This window comes from Echinops telfairi, unplaced genomic scaffold (assembly GCF_000313985.2).
Source record: "Echinops telfairi isolate 266 unplaced genomic scaffold, ASM31398v2 ScPeMD7_8;HRSCAF=38, whole genome shotgun sequence".
Classification (NCBI taxonomy): Eukaryota; Metazoa; Chordata; class Mammalia; order Afrosoricida; family Tenrecidae; genus Echinops; species Echinops telfairi.
In genome coordinates, this window is record NW_022103905.1 from 7,488,543 (window position 1) to 7,507,097 (window position 18,555).

At 37.6% G+C, this 18,555-nt stretch overlaps 1 protein-coding gene across 1 annotated transcript in view; it reads right to left on the bottom strand.

Annotated features, from left to right (window-relative positions):
* The window catches only part of SECISBP2L (SECIS binding protein 2 like), a 69,415-nt gene that overhangs the window by 39,700 nt on the left and 11,160 nt on the right, over nucleotides 1-18,555 (bottom strand). Inside the window, exons 2-7 of the mRNA XM_013006373.3 lie at nucleotides 12,598-12,776; nucleotides 11,310-11,631; nucleotides 10,147-10,282; nucleotides 2,460-2,695; nucleotides 2,032-2,056; nucleotides 1,540-1,655 (exon numbers count right to left, since the gene is read on the bottom strand). Coding sequence (XP_012861827.2) covers nucleotides 1,540-1,655; nucleotides 2,032-2,056; nucleotides 2,460-2,695; nucleotides 10,147-10,282; nucleotides 11,310-11,631; nucleotides 12,598-12,776 — 1,014 coding nt within the window. The remainder of the gene's footprint in view (nucleotides 1-1,539; nucleotides 1,656-2,031; nucleotides 2,057-2,459; nucleotides 2,696-10,146; nucleotides 10,283-11,309; nucleotides 11,632-12,597; nucleotides 12,777-18,555) is intronic.

Genomic DNA, 18,555 nt, shown 5'->3' on the forward strand with positions numbered 1-18,555 from the left:
ATTGATGTGTGTATGGATTGTGGTAAGAGTTGTATGAGCCCCTAATAAAACGATTAAAAAAAGAAGAAGAAAATGACGATGGCAACAAATGTACAAAGGGCTTAATGCAATGGACGGATGTATGGAAGAGTTGTAGGAGCCCCCAATAAAATGATTTTTTTAAATGTTAAAAAAAAAGAAAGAAAGAAAAATGCAAAGCAAAGCATTATGTGGTAGAAAGGAAACCAACACAGTATTCAAATATGGTTCTATCTGGAATGTAGATAGAAAATTCAGCATGCCATATATATTTGCCTAATTTTCTTTTTTGTTCTTTAACTAACCCTCACCACCAATTTTGACTATGAAATAAAATGTTTCTCAAATTCACTGTTTCCTCTTCAAATGGATATGGATCACAAGAAAATTTTAAAATAACTAGATCTAAGAAATAAAGGAAAACTATCCTGAAAAATGAAAAGGAAAAATACTAACCATCAAAAGTTGACAACAGCAACTCAAATGGTTACACTCAGGGAAGTGACTATATGTTAATGGTGGCGGAACCGTTCGGGAAAGGACAAGAATGGTTACACAACTTGCAGAATGTAATCATTATCACTGAATTGTACACACAGAAACTGTTTAGTTGATATATGTTTTGCTATTTATATTTTCAACCAATAAACCAGTAAATTATTTTTGTAAAAGATACCAAAACAAAACTGGATTTTACAGACAACCAATGCAGGAAGATATAGTTACTGCATGTGAATTCTTACTGTACTATAGGTCAGTCTTGATCTTTGTGATGTACTGTGCCCACCCTCCAAAATATCCATTGAAATCTTAATCCCTGTTATAAATAGGACCCAGATTAGAAACACACACAAACACACACACACACACACACGAAGACAGATGCCACGTAAAGACTTGTCTATGGGCCAGGAATGCTTACGGCTACCAAAAAGGAAGGCAATAATAAGCTATAAACTCTAGTTTGGCCTGCGTAACTGTGAGAAAAATCAAGTTCTGTCTTTCAAAAGCATCTACTTGTGATTGTTTGTGTTACAGCAGCCCTAGGTAGCAAAGACACTTCCCCATAGGCAGGAAGCTGGCCAATCTGGACGCATTACAGAAAACAGCTACACCTGACAGCAGCATAGCCTCCGCTGTTCACAGTCTAGCAACTATACAAAGACAAACCTGCAACACTCAAGCCAAAGAGCACGATGATCTTAACATTTAGTTATGAGTAAGTCATGATCAGTCAGGGAGGAAGAGTATCATATTAAATTACAAATTACCTAAAAGTACAAAAACACACAGAAAAGTTGAAAAACAGTAGATACACATTTACCGACCATTGGAGCATTGTGTCACTCTCTCCCTTCCCTCACTAAGCCACTTTAACGAATGCTCCCAACATCATGATGCATCAATGCTAAATAACTGCATAAACTCTGCACTTCTGAGAATGAAGGAAATTGTTCCACGTGCCCCCTCTACATGAGTATCATACCCATCATAAAATCACTCCACCCTAACACAAAGTACCTGTGCATTATTTCTTTGCTCAGTTTGCCTTCCACCTCTAGAAAATGTCTGATGTTTTTCCATCCATGGTTTTTTTTGAGTTGCTTGGCAAGTTACATTGGACCAATTCACACCACCTGCAAATAAGATTTTAAAATATGATTTACTTATAAAAGATGCCAAAAAACTAACAAAAACACCCAACCTTTATGCACTGAATTTCAGACACTATAAATGTTAACACTGGAAATTCATCTATAAACACTAAATAGCATCCCAATTCTTTACAAACAGAAGTATCATCTTGTAGAATACGCCAAATGATGCCAAATGGCATTTTCTCAATTTGAGAGACAAGTGCAACTTCAAATTAACATTAATCTTTGTTGTTTGGTTTTACAGTATCAAGATTCACGCTCAAAACAACTCTGACATGAACAAGGAAAAGGGTGCCGTAATTAACACAAAACCACGTAGGAAATAAGTACTCAAAATGAAAAAGAAAAGTAGTACCTGAACATATAGAGGATTCCATATGCTAAAAGAAGGAACAAAAAAGACAATTATTTTCCATCTGTGAGTGAATTTTATATATTGTATATACTCAAGTATAAGCCGACCTGAATACCAGTCGCGGCACCTAATTTTAACACAAAAACTGAATTAAACGTGCTGAAAAACTCGGCTTATACACGAGTATATATGACTTTGTAAAATGTTTCATTATTTAGTCTACTGGGGTACTTTTTCTTACAAACTTAAAAAAATAAATCTCTAATGAACATTTTGCATATTAATAGAAAAATGCACAAGATACATTTGAATCATGCTATTAACTAGCACAGGAGCTGTTGGTGAAAATACGTCAAGCTTTAGCAGAAGACACACAAAGATAAAACTGACAGCAGTGAGGGTTAAAGGATCAAGGCAGCGCTGCATACATTCGAGGTTCCCGATTCAGGACTCCTCAAAGCGCCCACTGCCGCCACGGCTGGGTTGTTGCTGTGCTTGGGACTGCAGTAGCCACTGTCACTGTCAATGTCAGCCTCGCTGGCCCCCTGCTCACTGGAGGACTCTGCGGTGGGGTGGGACGCTCTCCTCCTCCGGCCTTTTGACTTCCAGAGCGTGGTGCTGGTGCTCTCCGAGAAAGATTTGTTAGCAATGTCTGATGGGAAATCTACAAGACAAGGAACATGGATTAGCTCCCTTGTGGCTACCAAATTTACAAATTCTTATTAAATTTTCATTAAGGAAATTGTGTGACAAAATAAAGATGTCGAACTTTGTAAATGGTGAGGGTGAAAACTTTTTAAAAAGATCCTTAAAAGGTAAGCTATTCTTGACACACTGGCTTACAGCCTATCACTTGTATAACTGAGCTAGTAAATAGCAGGTACCCATCACCCATTAGAAAATGAGAACAGCATCAGTACCTTGAAACCCACTATGGCACGTGCCCTCTTCCACCGCTAGATCATTTCTTAGCTAGAGGTCACCTCTAGCCTCTGAACGCTATTTTTAACATTCCTTCACTTTTTTTTTACAGCCTCATCAGATTTTTTTACTCCTAAAATATAAATCTATAGTCTTTAACTTTAAAAAATATATAATCATTCTGTGACATGCTTTCCCCTCCCCACCAGCGAACTCTGGTTTTGAAATTCCAGCACATCTAGCCATAATTCATAACTCAGTAATCCTACCGCTTCCGCATGAACAGGCTTCCTTGTTCGCTGTCATCAAGTAGACAACTCGTGGTGACCCTCCTCTCAATGGAACAAATGGCTAGTCCAGCAACATCTCCATAACTGATGTTAGATCCATCACTATGACCCACTGGGTGTTCACTGGCTGATTGATAGAAGTCGGCCACCAGGCCCTTCTGGTGCATTAACGTGAGACTTACTCAGCCAGCATCACTGACTGATGGGTGGTACTGCTGATGAGGTATAGTGGCCAGTAATTAAACCTAGGTCTCCCCTATGAAAAGTGAGAATTCTACCACTGGACCACCAATGAATGATTCATATAGTTATTCTTTATTCCACTGACAGGACACTAGGTTTTTTTACTTTAAGAATACTGCTGTGAGCATTTGTGGCTTCAAAAATTTGTGGAAAACAGAATTAAAGATAATGGAATTTTTCCATGAACTTTCTTACCATACATATATAGATGTGTGTATGGTAAAGTAAAATTACTTATGACCCTTTTATTCATATCTGTATCTCCTACCAAATGATGGGATGGGACCATGCAAAGAGAAGGATTAAACACTGATAGACAGGATTGATCGGTTTTGTCATTCTACTGGGCAAATAAGTGAGCTATCTCAAAATCAGGGAGAGATTCCATGACCATCAAGAAAGGTCAGCAGCGGAATCCATGTGTGATCCCTGCCTGAAGTGGAGTGGCAGCAGAGGCACCAGAAGCCAAGCACCAACACCATGAGACAGAGCAGAGAAGGCACAGAGAGACAGTGAGTTCGTCGGGCTTGCTGGCCTACAGAGCATGGGAGAAGCCAAGGGACCATGAAGCTGAGAGGCTGAGGACCAGCACGGCTGAGAAAAGTCGCTTCTGACAAAAGAACAATATACCACCTAATAGCTTGTTAGTTTTGTGAATAACCCCCCCAAATTGTGAGTACTATCTGTGAGCTCTGCATAGCCACTGGAAATTATCGTACCCAGCACAGTAAAAGCGTGTTGAGGGAGGGATGGTTTGGCTGGTGTTAGGAGAGGGAAGAGAAGGATGGAGGCAGGTCTGACCTTGGCCTCGTGGCCATTGGCTTGGTATGGAAGCCGCTTCTCCTCCTAGGTGTTGCCAGACAAGGGTAGACATGGTCTCCATGCCATTTCCTCACTATGGTACTCATGCTTAAGCTTTTCTAAAGCACATACTGTTGGGACTTATAGCATGCACATATACAACTTTACTGGCAATGTCAAATCACTATCTTGGTGACGAAAACAATTTTCACTCTGAAACTCTCAAACCAAGCTCACAGCCATCATCCAGTGGATTCTAACTCAGTGACCCTATAGGGCAAGGTGAAGTGCCCCTTTGGGTGTGAGACTTTAAACCTTCACAAAACAGACAGCCTTTATCTTTTTCCCTCCCAGCAACTGCTGGGTGCAAACTGCTGACCCTGTAGTTAGCAGCCACGTGAGTAGCTGGCTCACACCAGGGTTGCTCCTTGAGCAATATGTTGCAAGTGTTTCTACTGGTGCACATAAGTATCAAATAGTTCATGCTATCTTCTAGGTTATAATTTTTGCCAGTCTGTTGGCTACAAAAAAGATGGCTTCTTTTGGATTTTAATTTGTATTTTCACATTTAATAATGAGATTGAGTATCATTTCTGATGTTTTTAACCATTAATGTTTCTCCTCTAAAATACTACCGAATTTTAGATTATTTGATACCTGCTTATCTTTCTACTGAGTTTTCTGTTTCTTATTTTGATATTTCACAAATTATAATCACAATAATTGAATACAAAAAAAAAATTTTTTTTCCCAGTCTTCTCAGCCCAAGAAATCCCCAAGTTTCTACTATCTGTCCTTTCTGGTGCTAATTTGTATGTGCCACTGATAAAATTTTTAGTTGTCCTCTGCTTATTATTCAAGTTATTGCAAACTACCATAATTACAATGTCAGGCAGTCCCAAGGTGGATACTGAGATGTCAGGGTTTTGTTACACTGCTGTAAGGTGTATCCTTACTCCCACAGGCTTCTTTCTGGGGGAGACTTCATCTGCATACAGTAAAATGACAGGGTCAAAAGACACATAGATTCCTACACTCATGCCAAACTGTTTTCCAAAGAGGCTTCAATCTCCAGGTGCTGTGTCCCAAGAACCATGAGCACAAAGGGTGATCATTTACTTACTGATTCAGCAGAATTCTTTATTGGTCCTCATATTAATCCTCTATCAGTTATATACACAATATCCAACCTTCAGGCTTATTCTTTCATTTACTTTTTATAAGAAATTCCAAATCTTAGAAATAGTTCCCTCCAAAAATCGTATGTGAATGAGGGGCAGTGAGAAGTGGAAACCCAAAGCCCATCTGTAGTAATTGGACATCCCCTTACACAAGGGTCACAAGGAAGAAACAAGGCCATCAGGGTGCAGTATAGCACCGTTGAAACATACAACTTTCCTTTAGTTCTTTAATGCTTTCTTAACCCACCCAGCCACCACTATCATGATCCCAATTCTACCCTACAAATCCGAGTAGACCAGAGCATGTACACAGGTACAGACAAGAGCTGGAAACACAGGGAATCCAGGACAGATAAACAACCCCTCAGGACCAATAATGAGAGTAAAGATACCCTCAGGAGGGGAAGGGGAAGGTGGGGGGAGAAAGGGGGAACTGATCACAATGATCTACATATAACCCCTTTCCTGGGGGATGGACAACAGAAAAGTGGGTGAAGGGAGACATCAATCAGTGTAAGAATTGGAAAAATAATAATAATTTATAAATTACCCAGAGTTCATCAGAGAGGGAGGGAGGGAGGGAGAAAAATGAGGAGCTGATACCAAAACTCAAGTAGAAAGCAAATGTTTTGAGAATGATGAGGGCAACAAATGCACAAATGTGCTTGACAAAATGGATGGATGTATGGATTGTGATGAGTTGTATGAGCCTCCAATAAAATGAATTAAAAAAAGAATAGTTCCCTGTCTGTAGTTGTAAAGAAAAGGCTTGTCTTTTCTATTTGATTTTTCCCATTTAAGTTCTAAAGCCATCCGGAATAGACTTGTATAAGGTGTAAACTAGGCATATGAAATGCTACTGCTGTCATCTTCTCAGTATTTGTTTCCACACACATCTGGGCCAGTTTTTTGGTGCTCTGTTCTATTTTGTCTATGAAGGAGCTTTTAAAGTTGAAGGGAAAATTCCATTTTTCTTCCTTTTTCTATAAATCATTTTATTGGTGGCTCTTACAGCTCTTATAACAATCTATACATCAATAGTATCAAGCACGTTTGTACATATGCTGCCATCATCATTTTCAAAACATTTTCTTTCTACTTGAGCCCTTGGTATCCACTCATTTTTTTCCCTCCCTCCCCACTCCCACCCTCATGACCCCTTGATAAAGTATTATTATTTTCGTATCTTACACCAAACGCTGTCTCCCTCCCTTCACCCACGTTTCTGTTGTTCGTCCCCCTCAACTGGGGGGGTAGGGGGAATTATATGTTGATTATGATCAGTTCCCCCTTCTCCCCCCACCTTCCCCCTACCCTCATGATATTACTACTCCCATTATTGTTACTGAGGGATTTATCTGTCTTAAATTCCGTGTGTTGAGAACTCTTATTTGTACCAGTACACATGCTGCAGTCTAGCTGGATTTGTAAGGTAGAACTAGGGTCATGATAGGGGGGAAGAAGCAGTAAAGAACTAGAGGAATGTTGTATGTTTCGTTGGTGCTATACTGCACCCTGGCTGACTCATCCCATTCTTGTGACCCTCCTATTAGGAGATGGCTAATTGTCTACTGATGGGCTTTGGGTCTCCACTCTGACCACTCTCGTTCACATTAATAGTTTGTTTTGGGTCTTCTGATGCCTGATACTTAATCCCAACAACACCTTGTGATCACACAGGCTGGTGTGCTTCTTCCATGTGGGCTTCTTGCTTCCCTGCTAGATGGCCGCTTGTTTAACTTCAAGCCTTTTAGACCCCAGACACTGTATTTTCTAATAGCCAGGCACCATCAGCTTTCTTCACCACATTTGCTTATGCATCAATCTTGACTTCAGCGATTGTGTCGGCAAGGTAAGCATCACAGAATGCCAGGTTATTAGAACAAAGTGTTCTTGCGTTGAGGGAGGACTTGAGTAGAGACCAGGTATCCGTCTGCTACCTTGATACTTAATATATATGTACAGAGACCTATACTCCTATCATTTATAGGTATAAATATAGGTATGTTATATGTAAAAATTCCATTTTTCATTCTAGTTTTCCACAAAGTTTTTGAAGTTCCTTCACATTTTTGTACACGCCATTCATACTAAGAAGCCCCAGTGGGTAGGGGATGAAGGGGAAGAAGCCTGGCAATGCTGTCAGGCTGCTAACTAAAAAGTTGGAAGTTCAAACCTACCAATGCTTTAAGGGAGAAAGATGAGACCACCTCCTGCTTCTGTAGATGTACAGTCTAGGAAGCCCTACAGAGGGATGCTATGAGACAGCATCCACATGACGGCAGTGAGTTTGGTGGGTGGCTCGGAGGTTTAGACATGGAGTTGTTATCTTCAAACCGGTGGCTCAAATCCAGCAGCCACTACAAGGGACAAAGATGAATCCACCTGCTCCACAGAGATTTACAGTATCAAAAGCTCTAGGGAGCAGTACTTCTGTCCTGTAGGGTCACTGATATGATAAACACATAGGAATTGATATTTTTCCCGGACATGTCTGCTCTTCTTGGACTAGTGCTCTTCTGTTTTAGAATTTGTCAGTCTGTCCAGTCTCAAGAATTCCTGTTGACATTTTGATTAGAATTATGCTGAATCTACACACTGAGGAAAAACTGACATTTGCAAATCAGATCTCCCTTCTTAAACATAGTATTTCATTATTCTACAATGAGGTTTATAATCTCTACAAAAAAGCCTTGTATAGCTTTTATAAGATTGCAGGTGTTCTACACTGTCAATATCGTAAAGGCATTCTTTTAGTAAATTCTGGTGACAGCACACTGAAGTGCAATTAACCTTTGTGTATTCTCATACCTAGAAATCTCACTAAAGTCTTATTGAATACTGTAAGCATATGTCCAAAAGTTAACATATGTAACTAATGAAGTCAGATTCTTTTCACACTCCAGTATTTAATTTTAGAAGGCCTTGCTGGCACTGTGGAGTACTGCTAATGGTAAGATTGGCATGGAAGTTCAAACCCACCAGCGGCTCCAAGGGAGAACGATGAGGTGTACTGGTCCCAGAAAGATTTTAAGCAAGCATACATTACGCTTTTCATTTGAATATAAATGAACACATGTGTATTATGGCAGATAAGGCATTTTTAACTTGTTAGAAATTATAGTACAATAAATACCAGTTTGTTTTTATAAAAAAAAGATTTACAACCTCAAACACCCTATACAGGGTTACTAGGAGTTAAAACTAATTCGAAAACAGTAAGTTTTAAAAATATATTCAATTTAACTCTGATACCAATTAATCCTCAGAAGTTAAAAATAAACTGAAAAGCATATATACAGATGGAATGTACTATCTCCTACCCAAATTATGCCCTCACTTTTTCATTTTCAAATTCCTAAGCTTCAGATTGTCTCATTTTTACAAACATTGCCAAGTTTGAACTGGGTCACTGTGACCAGGAGAAAACAAAACAGAAAATACTGTAGCCCATTACACTTGGACCCTTTCTTTACCAGGGCACTCGGCACATCTGTCAGGCTCCATTCCACTCACTGCTTTCTGCTCTATGTACTCTCCCATGACTGGACGACCAGACAGAGCAGCCGTTAACGGATTCTCAGATCCTTCCTCTGCTCTAGTAAAAGGGTAAAAAGGTACAACTGACTAATCCTACAGACAGAGAAAGACAAGGTCCAGCCTGAAGAAAATGAAGTATACACCATCTTATATCATTAGTCATTTCAACCCTGACTTCATTTGAATGGAAGCGATAGCAGGATAAATTGCAATTATGTCATTGAAAAACCATATCTAATTCTTGATCTTATATCATAAAATAAGGACTTTTCTTCTTCTGGGGAGGGGCAGGCTGCTGGTGTCAATGACAATAGTAAGAGGTTGTAAACATCTCTTCTATATACACTAAATTGAGATCAAAGATAAAAACTGGAATTTGGAAGTAAAAACTAAAGAAAGAACTAAAATGCTAAAAAAACATTCATTCCTGCCTATGCTCAGGATGAAAGTTCTGTTGTGATCTAATCCATATACAAAAAATCCACTGCTCTCGAGTTGATTCCCAAGCCTGTAAACCTTCCCAGAGCAGCCTGTCACATCCTTCTCCCGGAGCAGCTAAGTAGGAGTTGAACTGTTGATCTGCTGGCCAGCAGCTGAGCGCTTGAAGACTGCGCCACCAGGGCTCCTTATAAAACCCTCTAAAAGTCTTTGGGTAAAATAATAACCAACAAATCTGAAAATTTAACTTCTTTAAATAGGATGTAGGAGTCACTTAAACTCGCCTGGTTTGGTTCGTGCTTAGACATGGCACAGACAACTTGCTATGTTCTTCCTAGGAAATGTGAATAGGATGTTAGAATGTTTTTTAATGGTTTACATCTGGTTATGGAAATGCATAAGATGATTTGATTTCTACTGAAAATGAGTACCCCCAAATTTCAAATTTCTACCATATCTGCAAAAGTCCATCTCTGGTTTCTGAACTGCTCCCTTACTTTACCAGAGCAAGGAAACCCCAAATCTTGTTCAAAACTCACATAAGTCAAAAAGCAAGTTGAAAAAATATTAGATTTTTATCCTTCCTACAGAATTTCACAAACTGGGGGACAAATGGAAAGATAAAAGTCTAGAGTACTGAAAAGTGATACAGACCACAATTTTAAAGCCCATGCATAAAAACACGCAAGTCCTTGCCTTACCAGTTTGCTGTGAAGCATCCACTAGAAGCACTATCTTTGATCGATTATCAGGACCTGCTGCAGTTGTCTCTTTCTGGGTGGCTACATTTTTCACCAATGGCCTCTTGCTTTTTATGTGTTGTTGTAAAAGTTGTTGCTGATTTAAGTTAGAAAAAAAGTTTAAATACTACTTAATGTAATAAAGCATTATAAAATACACACCCACTAAAAATACACCTTAGGGTTTCTCAATCCATAGATCACCAGTGTTATTTTATAAGCATCTATGAAATTATCTACAACCAAGCATAAAAGGCCAATAATGTATTACAGATATAGTTCCTTATACATATATTTATATTCATATACTATTTCCTATATATTCATATAGTATATTAATACTATAGCTAAAATTAACAAAATAGGAATTCACTTTTAGATGTTTTATATTTTCTCAATAAATAGTAATAGAAATATAATTACTTGGCATAAGAAGTTACAGATTTTTAGTAAAAGCGGTTGTAGTAGTTTTATAATTTCACGTCAACTTGATCCATAAAAGTGTAGGGGTGGAGTCTAGTGCCCAGCCTGTCCATCAGGTCACAGCGATGGTACCTCCTTATGGCCGTGGCCTTCTCATAAGGATGGCCCTGGTTACACCCCACACCACACACACCTCTCCCCCAAGCTCTCTTTCTCTCTCTGCCTTCACCTTCCTGCCAGCTAACCTTGATTGTGGCCAGAGCCACCACCATGGGATGCGCACCCACCCGCCTATGATCTTCCTACATTCTGCATCACTGCATGTGGCTGAGTGAGTCTGAAGAGGGACTCATGGGCTAGTAATGGACTTATGGAGTAGTATAGCACTTAGGGACTTGAGTTGAACCGGGCCGGGATGTTTTCCTGAGATACAATTACTTCTTGATATAAAGCTCTTTCTTCCACATATAAGAGTGTCACTGGATTTGTTTCTCTAGTCAACCCACTCTAACACAGCAGTAATAAAAGGGTAGTGACTTATCTCAAGGCTATAAGTTAGTTTCATGTGATTACTTTATAATAGTGAATTAAATGTCTTATGAAAATTTAGCATTAATGGGCAATCAACACAAGTAATGGATTATTTATATTAGTTTTATAACCAGAAACATCAAACATAAAAGCCAACCACAGTGACTTACTTTAGGGATCGCTTGGCCTCTGCTGTTTCTGCTTCGATGATTAGACAATGGGAAGACCTGCCCAAGCGGATTTGGACGCTCAGCACATTCTGTGGTTACAGTATTTACAGTATTTGTGGCCTGAAAGGTGTTGGAGTATGGTGTGGGAAAGGGATGATAAAAACCCATAACTTGGGCACACGGTGCTGGCATTAGCTGGTAATAGGTATACTCCGTAGAAACAGGTGGCTGGGCAGATATGATGGGGTAAGCAAGGTATGGTCCAGCGGGATTTGGATTGGGCTGCTGCCATCGGATATCATTGTTATATAATGGAAATTGTCTGTAAGACAAAATTTTTAAAAGAATAAATCTATTGACAAGTCTAAAATTAATGCTAAAGCAAAATCACTTAACAAACTAACAAAAGAAAAAATGAGCATCGAAAGGAGACTTCAAAATAATTCTAGCAGAGGGTAAAATGCCATCTTATCAATTTTCTTGTAATAGAAACTTAAACGACACTATAAATGGATTCAGCGTGACAGCTTTACTGCATTCTAAAAACTCTAAGTACTTTCTGTCCTTACTTGCAGCTCTCTTCTTAACCTACAAGGTATTTCTGCATAAAAGTAAACTATCTGGCTGCTGGATCTATGAACACAGAGTTCAAAGTCCCATCCACTGACAAGTGACAGCCTTACAAAAAAGTGGAGTAAGAGGACCATTGCATAAGGCTGATTTGAGTCCTCCACCTCATTCTTCACTCGTCGCGGGGCGTCCTACGAAGGAGGCCAGACTCCACGAACCGCTTGGCCAGCTCCTCTCCAGACTCTTCCTTGGCAGGAGAAGCAGCTTCCAGATCCAAGGAAAAAGGAGAGAAAGTGGCAAACCTCTATTGCCATCTTATCCCCATTATTTGGGCTTCTCCTATGTGCAGCACCATAAAGCACTACCCTAAGGTTCCTCCTGGCCCAGGAGGCCCCTGACTGGAAACTGCTGCTGATGTGTGAGGGCAACTGAGGAACAGGCATTGGACATAATATAGCTTGACCTTACCGTCCATGACAAAATGGAAAATGGAAAAACCCTCAATACTATAATCTCGAATTTTTAAATAATCTGCTTGCTTGTCCACTCAAATCCTCATATATTATTTGGTACAGTAAAAAAATAAAACCAAACAATTAGCATACTATACACTTGGCCATTTGGGCAAAGACAAAAATATTAAATTTAGTTTACAAATGACTTAAAACAATCCATTTAGTCAAAGATCTTCAAGATTAAAGTATAATAAACAAATTACCTATTGGACTGGTTTTCCTGCACAAACGGGTAACAAGTAATCAGGTAACTGGGGATTGGAGTTGGTTCAACACCGGAAACACTTGCGTTATCGTTTGGGAACGCCATAGGGATCAAAATGGTGTCGGGGTTCTTCTTCTGGGGAACAAACGGCTCCACTTCAGCAGACAGCTTGACATTCTTCAAAGGAAGGTGAGCCACAGCAACACAAAACCACAATTTAGCAAGAGTCTGTCTGTACAAACAGTGAGTAGAATTCTTAACAGTTTTCACCAAACATTCCAGAGGAACAGAAATGCTAACTTTAAATCATGATAATAAGCCAGTAATATACAAAAGAGCTATCACATAAAATAATGAAAAACTTATCAGAGATTATTAATTACTTTTTCATTATTATTTCAATGAAATTTGTTATGTAATCAAATCTGTTAAAAAATCAGGAGCACAAGGAAGTCATACCTCAGAGTCTAAAAGTAATGCCCATAGTAAGAAATCTAGCTGCTCTGGCAAAACAATGTGTTTTTAACTAATTTCCTTGGGTTGGGGGGCACTAAAAGAGTTCTGAAAGGTAATTACTTTCTATTGGTTTGAATAGTATAAAAAGGGGGCTATTTTTGTCCATTTCAGGAAATTAGGTTAATGTTGCTAAATCAAAAGGAAGGAAAATGCCTAAGCTGAAAGAAAAAAATGTTTACTGTAAGGGTAAATAATTTCAGCTCACAATTAAATTTGGGGGGTGGGGTGAGAATTACTTCAGTTTCCTAGTAGACAATCTGTGCAATTAATTCCAAATATGTATTCTATTTTAGTTTATTCTTATCTTTTTTATAATAAACAGAGATTTACAAGACATTTTTCAAAAACTAGCATTTAGGGATATACGTATGGATACTAAAACTAAAGTGAGGCAGGTCCATGAAGTTCTGACCAGGTTAGTCCTGGACAAGCAACAGCGGGTTGTGACTGGGGTAAGTCATGTGCAGAGATTCTGGAGGGCCCAGGAAAGTCTACGCCCCAGCTTGGGTGACCGTTACAGAGTGCTCACTTTATGACAATTCATTTAAATTGTACAACTCTTTTATACAGTTGGGCTGCTAACCACAAGATCAGCAGTTCTAAACCCCTGCCACTCAAAGGGACGAAAATGAGGCTCTCTACTCCCATAAAGAATTAGTCTCGGAAATGCACAGGGGCAGTTCTATAGGATCACTATGAGTCAGAACTAACTTGATAGCAATGATTGATCAATTCTTGACAAAGTTAAAAAAATTTTAAATCATTTTAGAAGGCTCATACACCTCTTATCACAATCCATACAACCACCCATTGTGTCAAGCACATTTGTACATATGTTGCCATCATCCTCTCAAAACATTTGCTTTCTACTTGAGCCCTTGATATCAGCTCCTCATTTTTCCCCTCCCCACTCTCCCCACCCTCAGACAAGTTTCAAATTTTTAAGTGAAGAAAAAAGAACCCTACATATGGTTACGAACAATAAGTACTATTACCTAAAAAATATTACTTAAAACTTATCTTTTCATGAAACCAGTAAGTAACAAGCAAGGCAATAAATAAATCATTCGCTGAAATCAATTACAGGTTTCCCTCATTACCTGAAAGCAGCACACACCTTATGAAACTTTTTATAACTTGAGATGGCATAAAATAAAAACACAATTACCACTAATTTATCAGGGTGGAGGGAATCAGCATTCCCAAACCCCCAAAATAATCTATGGTATCATAGCAACTGCTTTAAGTAATTTATTTTCAATAACAATGAACAGATAATAAAAACTTGATTATAGAGTTCATATATATTCATATGGAGATGAACGGTGTGAGTGATTTTTTTTAGTCACATTTTCAATGCTTAGACTAAAAATAGAACTCTTAGGAATTTTTTTTTAATTAAAAAAATTCTTTTGAACTCTGAATAGTTTTATAAATCTGTAATACTACTAGGCATGGGGGAGAGGGGTACTTTACAGCAAGGAACATGGGCACATTAATCTAAAATGGAAAAAGGAACATAATTATTAAAAAAATAAGATAATTAAAAAACTTTCCTGACCAAAAATAAGAAAACCTGACTAATTTATAATGCAGTATATATTCAAATTCTTGCTCAGGTCAAAGGTTGGAATACATTTTTTACACCATTTCATTTCTATTTTATAAAGTTTTATAAACTTAAGCAAAATATCTCAACAGGTATCTTGCACAAGTTTAACAGATATCTGCACATATACAAAGTATTTACTGAAAAAGAAAAGTTTTCATTGGTTTCTACTCTAAGAGCTGTTCTGGATATCAGAGCTCAACAATTAAGACTCAGAGACACTGAAATGACCCTTTGTTTTTGGAAAAAGAAAAGCTGCTATCGTCAGCAGCTGCACACACAGAAGATGTCACTAGTAGGAACAGACTGGCAAACTTCTCCCTAAAGCTGCAGTTCTGTTTCATTTTCAATGTTATTTATTGTGCCTTTGTGGCCTCCAGTATACATTAAAAATACAATAAAATTCGATGTTTTCAGATCTCAAAAGTAATGTTAAATACTGAAGCAATCTTATAATCGTACATAATAAAGCCCATACGAGCAGTCTGTTACACTGTATCTATTTCTGGCAATAATTCAATCATCTGAGTATAAATACCAAAGGGGAAAAATGTTATTAAAAAAAAAATCACCTAGACTAGCTATTAAACTTTATTCCTTCATCTGAATGTCTGTGCTTAGTCTTTCCACTTCTGTAAAATATTATGTTTTAGGCATCAATAGAATTATAGTAGGAAGCTATCTCCTTAAAGAAAGTATAAATGTAAACTACGTCTAAAGTAAATATAAAAAGGAATCTAACCATTCTTTTACTATTTGCTTCACACATCAGGAAAAAAAGATGTACAGAAGAAAATGCTTTTAATCTTTCTGAAATTAGGCCAGAAACTCCCAAGTTAATGAAAAATCATAACCCTGGAAACCTGTATCTGAAAATACACTTAAAGGAGTTTCATATTCAGCTTTACTTTTATGTATATTAAACTAAAAGTCAATAAAAAACTTCCGTGGTATAAGTAATCTAGAAAACCCAAGATTTTATCAGCCCATAAAACTAAAAATTATAATAAATTATCAAGCAAAGGAATTCAGATGTCTGAAAGCCTGTAAAATTCAACAAACATATACTGAGCACACATTCTGGGAAAAAACTAAACTAAACTAGACCAGCATCAAAAAAGCATGCCCATCAGCAGTAAATGCACGGGAGGCTTAAGATGCAGTGCCAGCTGACACAGGAAAACTACACCCCTTCCATCAAAACAGAAGCTGAACACAGGCAGTGAAATGTCAGAACATATATGCCCATAAATGCCTCCCACAGTCTCTTAAGATGAACATATCACCTATCAAATACTAAGACACTTTACCTCCTGCGGGCAAAATTACAAGTGTCTTCTGATGGGGAAATAGAAAGAGGAACTACTGCCTACGAGGTAACTGCCGATGGTCTTACTTTCTGATTGAATGGCTTGTGCTAAAAGTAACTACTTGCCCAAACTAACTGCATCATTTATGCTTTGTAAGACTTCAGAACACATTGAGAGAAAACAGTTGATTTTGACTCTGCCCACTTGCTTTGTTATCTAAGCATTTTCCCCCATTTTTGAAAACAGTACAGCCTAAAGATGATAAAATATGATGGTAGCAACTTTGTATATCTAATTTTTTGGATTATCTTTTTAATTAATTTTTCTGCTAATATTCTTATTCTTTTCTCTCCTGCATTGAAGGGATTTCCTCAACTTCTTGCCACGGATGCGTAATTTTTATTTTCATTTTAAAGTATCTAATATAAGCATTTATGACTATGAATTTTCCTTAGAGCAGTGGTTCTCAACTTGTGGGTCTTGACCCCTTCGGAAGTCAAACAGCCCTTTCACAGGGGTCGCTTAAGTCCATTGGAAAACACCTATTTCTGATGGTCTTAGGAACGAGACACCCCTCCTTTAGCTGTCTCCAAGCAGATCTGCCCACATGCAGATACGCCTACCTACGAGTATGGGCGTGAAGACTGTTACCCATGCTACACCACGCTTCAAGACAAAATTTATTTGTAATTAGAAATAAGTATCTCCAAAAAAAATGATAGAAATATCTCACAATATATAATTACATATTGTTTTTGTGATTAATCAGTTTTAATTATGTTCAATTTGTAACAATGAAACTACATCCTGCAAAAAAAGAAAAAATGCATCCTGCATATCAGATATTTACATTACGATTCATGAGAGTAGCAAAATTACAGTGAAGTAGCAACGAAAATAATTTTATGGTTGGGGGTCACCACAAAATGAGGAACTATATTAAAGGATCGCAGCATTAGGAAGGTTGAGAACCACTGCCTTATAGTTTCAACCATATGCCACCAGCTTTTTAATGTGATATATATATATTTTTAAGCTTCTTTAATAACCTGTAACTATACTCTATATTGATAAGCCCTGGTGGCATAGTGGTTGAGTTAGGTTGCCAGCCATAAGGTCAGCAATTCAAAACAACTGTGGGAAATGAGGCTTTCTACTCCGTGAAGAGTAGTCTCTGGAAAGCCACCAGGGCAGTTCTACCCTGTCCTTAAATAACACATTATATGGTAACTCTTTTTAACATACTTAATATACAATGCTGAAATTAATTGAAGATTATTTAGAGAAAACAACTACAAGTTACTAATTTTATACCCTCATTCGTGAGGGTATGTGCTGTTAAAACATTAGTTACCTATTTTCTGTCTAAATCATTAATAACTAAAAATTAAAACAGCTTTAAACTATTTGATTTGTGATGAGATATAAAACTTTTGAGTGTTTAGTCACCTCTAGATCTACTGTTTCTTAAAGTTCAAAACACTGTACTAAATTTCCTAAAAATAAAATACTAAACCTTTATAAACAAAATGAACTGTTAGGGTGGGTGTGAGGCAATCTATTATACAAAATACTATCAATTTGTTCTTAAAACACCTAATCTTAGAGTGAAAATAAAACTGATTTACTGTCCTGCTAAAATAAAGTACTTATGTTCTAATGTAAATTGTTTTGAAACAGTCATTATTGCAAATAAGACTATCAACCTAGTAATCAATTCCCAGTTATCTACTTTTTACAATCTTGGTCAACATAATACAAAATGTATTTCTATCTTTTTCCCCCCAAAAAAGATCTTATTAAAAAAAAAAAAAAAGAGGTCACCTGCAATAAAAGCAAACATGAATGCCTTCAGGGAAAAAGCACTTTGTTTTGTTTTTAAAGTTTACCTTGTATAATACTCCAATGGCTTAACTAGGTTAAAATAAGATACACAATGTTTATATTACTTATGACTTTAAAAATTAAATTTCTAAGAACTTCTAACCACTACAATATTATTGTTTAAATAATGTAATCATTTCTAGAAATTGAGAAACAGCACTGTAGTTTAAAATTGGAGGGGCAAAAAATTGGGGGGGCAGACAAACATTTTGTTGGGGAAAATGGAAATTTAAAACATATTACAGAAACCTTTTAGTAGTCCTCATCTATTTAAATTCATTTCATTAGTATAAATATAAAAGCGTATTCAAAATAACCTGGAAAAGTCCTTACATTACTCTTTGGTATAGTGGAAAGAATCACAAACTCCCTCCTGTGGAGAAACAGTTCGAGCCCCTACACTCAGTTCAAACCCTTTCTCAATGATAGACCTCTTTGAGAATATGGGAAAAAAAATATGGGTTCCACATGGAAGAAGCACACCAGCCTGTGTGATCACAAGGTGTCGAAGGGATCAGGTATCAGGCATCAAAGAACAAAAAATCAAATCATTAAGAATGAGGAAGGGAGTCCAGACTGGGGACCCAAGACCCATCTGTAGTAGGCAACTGAACACCCCCTTACAGCAGGGTCGTGG